Source organism: Sylvia atricapilla, chromosome 7 (assembly GCF_009819655.1).
Source record: "Sylvia atricapilla isolate bSylAtr1 chromosome 7, bSylAtr1.pri, whole genome shotgun sequence".
Lineage (NCBI taxonomy): Eukaryota > Metazoa > Chordata > Aves > Passeriformes > Sylviidae > Sylvia > Sylvia atricapilla.
This window is the reverse complement of record NC_089146.1, coordinates 29082718-29094139: the sequence shown is the minus strand read 5'-3', so window position 1 is coordinate 29094139 and position 11422 is coordinate 29082718. Positions and strand designations below refer to the sequence as shown.

Below are 11422 nucleotides of genomic sequence, written 5' to 3'. Positions count from 1 at the left end.
GGTGTAGCCATCTGGGTGTGGTGAGTTGTCACCTGTCACCCTCCCCTTTGGAAGGTCGGGTTCTCCTTGTCTTGCGGAAATGAAGTTTGATTCTGAAGCAGCTCGAGGGCAAAATATAGGGCCCAGGAGTGACCCGAGGGGAGAGGTTGGTCAGGTTTGTGTTCCCTGGAGAGGTTTGTGTTCCCTGGAGATGGAGAGCCCAGCGGGGACTCTAAACCTGGCACATCTGGATGCCGGCAGCTCCGGCAAAGCCCAACCCACTGCTCTGCAGCGTGCTCTCTCCCAGAACTAGGAGCATGGAATTATGAAGGGGAATTTCAGAACAATGAAGGGAAATCCTTTGCCTCCCGTACAGCCCGGCCTGGGAAATTCACCACTGCAAGAAGTTGCAGCCTCAAACGCTGCTGCTGCCGTTTACAAAGGGAGTCAGCTTTACAACCAAGAAAAGAGCTTAAGTTATTTGTCAAGGACTTGATTTCGATGGAATTGAAGTTCGGGGCTATGCAGTGCGGAAGGGGGGTGGCCGTGCCCGCCGGGTGCTGTGCGCGGGGCCGGACCCTGCGCTCATTGAACCGCGGGACCGGGGCACCTCCGCCCCGGCTGCGGGCCGCGGGGTCCCCGGCGCGGCTGGGAGATGCGGCAGGAAAAATAAAGAAAAAGTTTAAAAAAGCGCGTCGTTTTGTTACTGTTATTATTATTATTATTATTATTATTATTATTATTATTATTATTATTATTATTAATTATTATTATTATTATTATTTCTACTCCTCTCCTGCCCCTACCGCCGCCGCAGGCAGCCGGGTGAGGGAGCGGGCAGCCCGACGGCTGCGCGGGGCGGGAGGGGCGGCCGCTGGGGGCCGGGCCGGGGTGGGGGGAGCCGTGGGGAGTCGGGCCATGCCGAGCCGAGCCGAGCCGCGGCTGGGTGATGTCAGGCTCGAGGAGGAGCCTCCGCCGCCTGCCCTTTTACTTTCGGGCGCCGGCACTTGGCCGCAGGCTGCCGCCGCTGCTGGCCGGGCCCCCCCCCTCGCCCCGTCCGCTATGGGCACCCCGCACTTTTAAGGCGCCGCCCCGAGGGGGGGGCACGGGGAATTCATTTTAAAAATCGCTATTTACGTGGTTATTCATTGCCCCGCTCCGGGTATGTGAACAGCCACCCGCCTTGCCCCCCCCCCACCCCGCCTCCCCCTCCATCCACCCCCAGCGCCATGCCGGCAGCCTGCACCCTGCTGCTGCTGCTGGGCTTGGGGCTGCTCCCGCTCCCACCGGCCGGGTCGCTGCCCCTCGCTTCCCCACGGCGTCTTCCTCCACCTCCTCCTCCTCCTCCTCCGTCCCGAAACCGTCTCGGCCGCCCTTCGTCGCTTCCCGCCGCGGGACACGCCGGCAGCCCGGGTGAGTGCCCGCGGATGGGGATGAGGGGAGGGGACGGGTCTCTCGTGGCGTGGGACCCCGCACGCTCCCCACAGCATCCCGACATCACCCAGAGCCGATTCAGCTGAGAAGTGTAACTTCTCAATTCCCCCCTGCCCTCCAATTGCTTTCCCTTTTTAACCTTGGCCAGCTCATCCTGCTACTACAGGCAACTGCTTCAGTGGGTGAAGGTTTGGAATGGGAATGGTGGGTGGGAAAGTGTAAACACGTTGTAAATGTGTGGACTGACTGGGAGGCAAGCCTTGGAAACTTCACAGAGCAACTTGAGAAAGGTTTTGGGGGGCACCAGGAATACTGTCCACGCGTGTCTACCTATCCAGGTGGGAAACTGGGGGCTCCTATAGGTGGTCTTCAAGGTCTGGGTTGCTTCCTGCTTGTCTGCAGAAATGCTCTCATCGCACCTTTAGGTACTGACCCCTATCAGCTGTGGGACAGATGCTGTCAGCTCTCTATAAATACCCTCTCGCTCTGTGTCGCCTACAGACTGTCAGATTAGTCATTTTTCTTTGCATGCCACATCTACAGTGCTATTATCACGAGCAATGCCTAGTTCCGTGCTTTACAGATCGTGCTGAATTTGGTTTCAGCACAGGATAAACCCTATTTCTCCCCAAACAAGCAGGGACGTTTCAAGTGTCATTCAGTAAACTGGTTCACTTACTCACCAAAGAAGGCACATAGCTCTAAGGATGACTAATTCTCAATGAGTTTGGAAGGCACTGAGTGTCTGCAGGTGGTATAAAGAATCCAATATGTCAAATTAGTCCTGCGTAGGTCTTAAGTGGGTTTTAGGATTCATTGCCTGCCTGAGCTGGACTGTCAAATTTTATCTTTTAATTTCTGCTGTAGAGAGAATATCATGCTTTGGAACCTGGGGTTAAGTTTAGTTGCGTGGGGCTGTAAAATTTCAGGAAATGTGAAAAAACTACATTTATAACATTTTAGTTTTCTTCACAAACCCAAGGCGTGCCTTTGTAGGATGTATCCACACTAGACCAAATGTATAGCTGGGGATATCAGCTGGAATGTTGCCTGCAGTGGATTAGAAAGCTCCTAACTAGCAGTGCTTGTGACAGCAGCTTTGTGACTAGGATACTGCATGGAAATGAAGGTGATTTGGGTCTGTTCCCAGCTCAGCTACTTCTTTGTGCCACTCCAAGTATCGGTTTGCCCTCCAAACCGGGAGAGAATAATGCTGTCTTACCTGCTACCAATCTTGTGAAGATAAAATCTGCAACTTGCCAGTGAACTGCTCACCTATTACTTGATGAAAGCTGTGCGAATTCCTCAGTGGACAGAAAAAAAATATTTAATTTCATCTCAGCTTTCAGTGTGGCATCTTTTCCTGTGACCTTGATGACTCCTGAGAGTCAGTAGAGGAATGCATTTCCTTTGTTAAGGGTCTGAAAAGCTCGAACTATCTGTCCACAGGCTGGAAAAAGCCATTTGTCAGGCCACCAGTGCCTGGGTGCCCAGCTCAGCGGTGAAGGCTTTGCTCCGTGCAGCCAGTGCTCAGCAGCTACAGGTGCTTTATGTGAATTGTGTCAGCCCCAGCCAGAAGGAACAGGGGGATGCATCGTGAAGGAGTGATAAATAGCCCAGCAGCAGCTCGCTCCCCAGCAAACGGCGTCGTGAATTACAGTGGGTCCTGACAGCTGCGATTCACTCGCTGCTCGCTCCAGCTCTATGCCTGTCAGTCAAGGGAATTGTCTGGTGTTGTGGGAGCAGGCTGGGGGGATCTCCTGAGTCACTCTCAGGTCGAGTTGTAGACTCCTGAGAAACCCCTGGTAGTGTCGCCACTGCTCCTGCCCCTCGGAGGCATTTCCCACCTTTGAAAACACTTGCTTGAGGTGGGGGGAGCATTTCTTGTGAACCTATCACGCTGGCTCTACCAGGAAATGAAGATTACATCTCCCTTTGCAACAGTCTGAGGCTGGGCGGCAAAAGCCCTTTCTCAGGAAGAGCTTAGTGAGCAGATGGTGAGGCAGTGGAAGTAGCAATGGGGCTTTTGAGTCTCTCACAAAGCGTGGGGCAAGGGAGCGGGGTGGGAGCAGGGCAGCCTCTGCCTTCCCGGCTGGTTTCTGCCTCAGCCTGCATCTGCCACCGTCCCTGCCAGGCCCTCTGTGCGTTAGTCTGCTGGAGAGATGAGGACAGATGGCTTTAGCCTGAGTTTAAATTATGGTCTGAACCCAAGGAGAGTAACACGGGAAAAAAAAAAATAAGTGAAGTAGGAAGCAAGAAAGCTGGCGACAGTGAAGTTAAAGCACTATCCAATCCCTCCATGAAATCCCTTCTGGCAGCTACTTCACATGGGCATTGAGTGAGCTGAAGGGCACTGTCTGCCACCAGCCTAGGTCAGGTCAGGGTTTGGTTACAAGCTCTGTCCTCCTGCAGGTCTCAGTATTTCAGGTTTCCCATCTGTGAAATGGGAATAATTCCAGTGACACCACAGGGGCAGCAGAGGTAACACAGAGCCCCTGCCAAAGTCACTATGGCTGGAGTCTCCCTGTTCCTGCCATGTCCCTTTTCCTGCCACTTCTCCCCACACAGGTGCCCTGCCACCGTGCCCAGCATGGAGCCGCTGGCAATGGGCTTTTCCTGAGAAGCTGATCTGCTTTTCTGCCATCTGTGTCTGTCCTTCTGTCCCTGCTCCCTCTCTCCCATGGCAGGTGCCATCTTTTTAACAGCTTCCCTGGTGGCAGCCCTGGCAGTGAGGTGTGAAATCACCTGAGAAGGAATCAGCTTTAGTTGCAGCAGAGATTTAGGCTGGCAGCTGGGAGAAACTTTCCAAAACTCTTAGGAGGGGTAAACAGTCTGTATTTATTTATGTATATTCTTAACTTTCTGTCTGAAACTTTCTATGTGAGGAAGAAGCAAAGTTAAGAGCGAGGGAAGAAGGTGCTGAGGATGTTTGTTTGCACAAAGGTATGGTGTTGCCTCCAAACCTGCCTCGCATTTTGCAGTCCGTATGTTGCGGCTCCTGAGGCAGGAACCCAGCGCTCCCTGTGGCCACAGTGATGCAGAGAGGTATAAGATGCTGTTTTGTTACAATTTCAGGTGACTGTGGGTGGTGCAGGAAGGATGCTTCCTCTCCCTGTGGTGCAGGGACAAGGAAGGATTGCCTCCCGTGCCTCTGCGTCGCTATCAAAAGGCTGCAGGGTTTTCCTGTCTCGGGCATCTTTGCCACTCCTCTGTGAGCTCTAAGTGGACTTGGTTGGTGGGTGTGCTGGGAACATGAACTCCCCGCGGTTGTATGGATTTAGCTCTGCTCCTTTGAGGTACATAATTTAAAGAAAAAAAAAAAAAAAAAAAAAAAAAAAAGGAAGAAAAGTCATTTCAGAAAAGGAGGAAGATTGGAGATCAGCTTTTCTGCCTGTTCCCCATCTCAAGCTCTGGAAGGTAGCAGGGGTCGTGCACTGAGCAGCTGGGTTCACATCAATTTGTGGAAGCACTTTATGTGATATTTAAGTGCTAAATGAGTACAGTCTGAGAGATAATTGTGTGACCTGGCTGGCAGGGAGCACACAGTGATGTGTATTGATTGTCACCGCCGCGCGCAGTGACCGCGCGCGGGGAGATGTGAGCAGGGCCGTGGGGAAGGGGGCAGCTGCTGTAGCTGAAGCCCATTCCTGGGCTCTCCACAAAGCCTGATTTCCCAGTGCCAAACCACCAGTGCCAGCCTGTGCCCATTCAGCGGGTGTCAGCAGCCGTCACCACTTTGGAGGGATAATTTAACATGCTTTATGTTTTTCTCGTGGCTGGGGCATGAGAGATGGGCTGTTGCTGCCACATTTGCAGCCTTGCTGCTGCATGGATGTGCTCCTCAGCAAATATTCTTTTCAGTATCAAAAGTTGCAGATACTAATCTGTTTAGAGGAGCGTGGAGTTTCTGGGGCAACTTGTTTCCTTCACCTGCTCTTACAGATACCAATTTTTGGGCTGCCAGTCAGAAACCCTCCATGACTGAACTCCGAAGCTGTTGTATGTTCTCCATTCTCCCCATCCTGCTTATCTGCAGGGAGCATGTCAGAGCTGCCGAGACTGACAGCTCCATCACCATCACATCTTTTGGAAGTGGCAGAAGATTTTGGTCATTTAGCAGAGGGGTTATGATGCCAGGTTAGAAAAGCTGTTCGCTTTGGTGGTCACAGAGAAAATGAATGGATGCTGTTGACCGTGCCTGTGCATCCAGAACGTAAAACATGAAGCTTGGTAGCATCAGTCTGGTCGTGCTGGCATTAATGAAGCATTCATCCATGCTAATCAAATAACCACAACAGAAAAAAGAGCTATTTCAATTAACAAGCCAATAAGACCTGTCAGTACAGCGATAGTATTTCAGTGCTGTGGCGCAGAGATTAGGGCACCACCAACGTCCACAGCTCTTCTGGAGCTGCTGCCAGAGGGACCTCCTGGCTGGCACTGTGGGCTCCCCATCGATAGGAGCTGTGTGCTGTTTCCAGAATAAGGTTAGCTACAGTGTGGCAAGGTTCAGCTGTGGCTGAGCCTGCTGGCTTTTTGCAGCACAGAAATACTGTGTTTCTGCCTCTGTCTGTACCCAGCTAGCCACCTAGGATAATCCAGGCAGGGCTGCAACCCTTGAAATACCCCCAGAGAAACGATCTGGAGCTGGACATATTGTAGATAGCCAGTGTAAAACCTCTGGATTCTGGCTTTCCTTCCTCACATAGTTTCAAGAGAATTTCTCTGGTATGGAGGGGTGAGGAGTCTCTGGGGGTGTCAGGATATCTCTGGGCAGACAAACTGCACTGCTCCAACCTGGGCTCATCCATTCTGACGTGCACAGAGCTCCTCTGGAAAGCAGGGCCAGATCCTGACACCTGCTCTGCTATCTTTCTGCTGTTGAAATGGTGCACAGCAGCACTGGGGCAGTTTGACCAGCCAGAGTGTCTCAGAAGATGCTCCAAGCGAATCAAAGCTTGGCAGTTTGGAATATTCCCTTAAAAATGCTCAGTACAAAATCCATAGTCTGTAGCTTGTGAGCAAGCTCGTCACGAGGCCTGAATACCCCAACCACAGGCCCTGTTATTTACATTCAATTAAAGATGTAGGTCATACAATAGGTTTTTTCTCTTTCCTGAATGGCTGAACACAGAAGGCAGAATCCAATTTTCAGCAGCAGACCTGATTACAAATTAATTTTTTTTTATTTCTTTGAGCAGTTTTTGCAACATTTGCATTGTTATTTGCTGTTTTTGTAAGTGTGAGAGGTTCATTTTCTGGGATATGCAAGAGGGCTACAAGCACAGGCATGGGGAAGAATGAAGTCTGTGGGTGCCTCTCAGGAGAAAATGGTTTTGTCACATCTGGCAGCTTTTCTCTCTCCCCATTTTCTGCATACATGCAGCTAATGTGTGTGCACCCATCACCATATATTTTTTAATGCCCAGCTGTTATATATATAACATCCTGCTGCTTCAGCAAGGGGCACAGTTCATGCAGAGTCCGCGTTCATCCTTTCAGGCTGAAATCATTCACATCTGAGGACAAGGAGAGAATTTTCCCACCCAAAAGGGAAATGATGTTGCATTACTGAGCGACCAGCCCAAGTAATAATATAATCTTAGAAAAATGCAGTTCCCTTGAGTAAAGGAAGCTCTGTAAACTTCATCTCCTCCAAGCTGTTAGTGTAGCTATTGCCTGTGCCGTAGTAACGCTGCTGTCAGACCCAGTTTACTGAAGTGCTCTGAAGAGAACAGGGGAAAAAGAAGATAGGAACCAGTTCCTGTATAAAATGAGGACCTCTTGTAGGATCTGAATACTGTGAGGTATCTAATACAGATTTTAGGACCTTGGGTTGCATCCCTTATTTGCTGTTAATTTGTTTTTGGTCTTGACTGGGTGTTGGAGAGAGTGATGGCCACTTATGGTCATGAAGACTTGGAGAAGGGGCAGGCAGGGCCAGGGTGAGCACAGGGATCAGCTGGAGGAAGGTAAAATTATATAAGGTTTTCACTCATTGGGTCAAAAGCCTGGCTGTATAAAACCAGGCAAAAAAGAGGCTTGTTTCTAGAACTGTCAGTGTATGGACAAGCCCACAGAAGAGACATTTGAGAAAGTTACTCTGTGACTAATACCCGTGGTTTGTTCTCTTCTGCTTGCCACAGGATAGGTGCCATTAGCGTGTGCTGTGGTTCGTCTTTGGGCTCTGTGGGTGCTGAGTGTGTACAGGTCTCAGGGCCAGGGCATGGACATCCCCCTTGGTCTGAGTGCAGCAGCTCCCCAGGCTGGACACTCACTGGAGCCTTCTCTACTGAAGTGCTGGTCTTCACAAAACCTGTAGGAACCTGCTGTCTTGGAGGTCTCTGCCTTCCAGGCTAATTTGTTTCAATGTATGAGAACAAACAAAGGTGCCTCAGGAGCTTCTTCCCTTCAGAAACCAGTATGAAATGCATGACATATAAAAATATTATTTAATAAGTGTCTGAAATGCATAAACAGGGTGTAATATCCTAGAAACTGTTGCTGCTCCAGTGCTGCTGCCCCCATCCCTCTGTGGCTTTGGATGGAGCTATTTCAAGTTGCCTGTTCTCTGTGCAGGCAGGGCTGTTGAGGAGGGTTATATCTGCTTTTGCATCTGCTGTGCCCTTGACTTGGAGTCATTTGATAAATAGGTTTGCAGTTGGTTACTTAAGCATCTCCCAAGCTGCAGTCAGCATCTCAGCTGTGGGCGAGGGAGCACTGCTGCCAAAAGTCAGGATCTGTGTCAAGAGCCTCCTAAGATTTGGCTGTCTTTCCTTAAAACCCCAACTCCTGGAGTTGTCATTACAGGAGAATCACTTAGAGGGGTAGAAAAAGAGCTTCTGGCTGTTGAGGTGGTAGATAAAACAGCTTGGCAAACATTAGCTGCAAAGCTAGGAGTCACAAAAGAAGCCCAGGTTGGGTGTATTTAAACATACCACTAGCTCAAGGCTAGTCTCCAGAAGATTTTGTGTCCAGACAGAAGGGTTGTTTCAGACGTCTCTGCTTGGCAGGGCTCTGCCCGTGCATCTGCAGGAGAAGTGTAAGCCTCTGCACTGTCCTGCTTTGCTGGGGGAAGAGAGGGAATGCAGCAGGAATGCCGAGGGCAAACCCAGTTGCTCTCTGTCCAGCTGTCTGAATACCTTGTGCAAGTGCCTTGACCTCGGTGGAGTGACTCTCCACTGGGAAAAGCAAACTCCGTCTGCCTTTTCATTCTTTGCATGGACATGAAGATGGGAGGACTTTTAAAATGGCTTCTGCAGCATTCTGACTGTGGTCTGACCAAGGGTGGTCACTTGCACTGTGACCAAATGCTGCAGGTTCTTCCCTTTGTCTTGCAGGGTGGACACCCCATCTTGGACTTCCAATTTGGTGCTTGGAAAAAGTCCTCTGGAAGTGCCATGACCTTTGCAGTTCTTTTGCCAAGGCAAACATGGAGATGTTTGGGGGACCTTTTACACAGAGGTTTGATGGCAACAAGGCTCTTGCCTCTGAAGTTTGGGAGAAAATAACCTTTACTATTTAACTCTGAGATGAAGTCAGTGGGGAAGAAGTGAGGAGGAATTTTAAGTGATTTGACAGAAAGGCATGCAAATGTGCACAAAGAGTTAAGTCAGCAGGGTTAGCTGTTGTCCCAGGGGTACAGCCCAGGCTGCATTTCCCAGAAGACACCGAGTTGCACACACACATTTAGGGCGTTTTTCTCAGCATTTTTCAGCACTCTGTGATGGCAGAGGTTTTGAAGGCTGTTACAGGATCAGTCTGACCTCTTGCCTCTATAACCAGGCAGACACTGAGGTAATTTCTGCTACCAGAACCACCCTTAGATTCCTGTGAGATCTCCAGAGCCCTGTGCAGGCATTTTGGACTAAGGGACAGGCTCCTTTGGTTACTGGTAGCAAAGGAGGGCTCTCTTTTTCCTTGAAGAGCATGCTGAAAGGCACTTCTGCATCTGGAGTGACAAGAGGAATTTAGATCTGTGGAGCACAATTATTCACGTCACAGCTTGTTAGGATGCTGGTGTTAACACCCTTCCTCTTGTGGAAAATCTCTTAAGCCCTGAGGACTGATGTGAAACGTCACGCTCTGGTGAACTTTGCTGAAATGGGGATGAATCACACTAAGTTTGGCTTCAGTGTGTTATCCAAAAGATACCTTCTCTGATAACCTAGCAGGAGGGTACTGCTGCCCACCACCCAGGGCATCAGGATCTCTTCTGGGAGGAGGACAGCACTTTCTGGAGTATGCATAAATTGGGGGGTTGATGTGGGAGTTTGGATATTTGAGGAGTTTTTCATTTGGCTTTGGTTTTGAGTGCCCTATAAAAGCAAAAGGCAGGTCTGTATGGGATCTCAAGAGATTTCCCAAGGGATCTCAATATATCTCTCCTTGCAGGATTACCCAGAATGGTAGATAAATACACCACTTTTTTAAAAATGAGAAGGGTTTCACTGCCTCTCTGAATAACTGTCCTGCCACATCCATGCCACTATAGGTAAGAAAACACTTTCTTATCAGGGAAACTGTAGCAGCTGGTATTTAAACCTTCTGCAAAGAAATATCCCAGACAATTGGGTTGGCCAGGTTTGACCCTGCATTACTTGTAAGATCTCACAAACTGACAAGGTAATTTAGCAATTTGGGGAGGAAATGCAAAAGGTAACCCTGTCTATTGAACTCATTTCTATCCTGTGATGGGAATGAGTTCCAGGAGTGGAAGCATCCACAGACCAACTGCGCATGATTTGCGTTCCTTGTTAATTGGAATCAAGGACCCTGATTGTGGAGCATAATGCTGCTCTTGTAATTCAGCCTTTATCTTTGTGCTGGAGCTGGGTATAATTGTATCTGTGTTTGGAGGGACAAGGAGAAGGATTTCAGTGGCTGGTGCTCACAAAGGCATCTTTAGAAACCTCCTCACCCCTGGTACAAGCTTGGGAAGGCTTAAATGAAAATACCCCTGAGTAGCTTTAGACATTTGAACAGTCATCATTGTTTGATTCAGATTTGGTTACAGGACTAACATCTAAATGTTAATTCTTTTTTAGGACGTTATCAGCTCTTTCAGCAAATGCAGAATGGGGATGCAGTATTAGACCATCAGCCAACCCTGCAGATAAAGGCCCTTTGAAAGGATGTCTCTTAGGAGGGAAACATAATCAGAAAATGCAGAAAATCATGAAGATGGTCTCTTCTTAGGAGCAGGTAGCCAAAAGGATGCATGAAGAAAGCTAAATGAATGAGGAGTGTTTTAAATTGGGGAATGGGAGTAACAGCAATTTTGTGGCCTCTGAGGACAGTCCCCAGCATGCAGTCAGAGATCCTCATAATCCTGTCTTGCAAAGTGCTGGTACACCTGGAGCTTGTAGGGTGTTGGATGAGCTGTGTCACACGCTGGGTTAAGATGGAAGTTGGTGGTCCCTTGATGGTGTGGACATGCCAAGGCAGTTGATGTGTGGTGGCTCTGTGTTGGGTAACCTGTGTCATAGTGTGGGCATCTGGGTTTTGGGCACAGATTTCTGTCCTCTCAGTCCTCTGCACGCCATGCCCGTATGCATCGAGGTGGGACGGGACCTGACCATGACTCCTCTGAGCCCTCAGCTCAGAGGGTGACAGCCCAGTCCTTTCTCCAGCGCCCTTTCCCACTGCTGGCCATATCTGCCTCCCTGAAACATGTGCAGAAAGGCACTGGAAGTGGTAAATCCCTCCCCAGTGTTCTCCGAAAGGAAACGTGTGGCTGCAGAGGCAGTGGCAGAGCGGTGCCGGGTGTCGGCGGGCGGGACCTCTGTCCCAGCTGTCCCCGGGCACTGCTGCTGCCCTGCTTGTCACTGCTGACCTGTCCGTGCCAGCGGGGACAGACCTGGCTCATCCCCTGCAAGAAGGAGGTCCGGCGCCATCCTGAGCGCTGCCACCGCCGCTTCCGGCAGCAGATCGGCGCGGTGTCATCGAGGAAATGCGATTTAGATCATCATCCTTTCGCAGCAGATGGGGGAAGGGAAGTGGGGGCCCT

At 50.0% G+C, this 11422-nt stretch overlaps 1 protein-coding gene across 3 annotated transcripts in view; it reads left to right on the top strand.

The window, feature by feature from the left end:
* The first annotated feature begins 1200 nt into the window (after nucleotides 1–1200).
* HEG1 (heart development protein with EGF like domains 1) overlaps nucleotides 1201–11422 on the top strand; it is a 51073-nt gene continuing 40851 nt past the window's right edge. For all 3 annotated transcript variants that reach the window (XM_066323091.1, XM_066323092.1, XM_066323090.1), the window contains exon 1: nucleotides 1201–1392. In XM_066323091.1, the coding sequence (XP_066179188.1) occupies nucleotides 1209–1392 (184 nt within the window). In that variant the 5' untranslated portion in view covers nucleotides 1201–1208. The remainder of the gene's footprint in view (nucleotides 1393–11422) is intronic.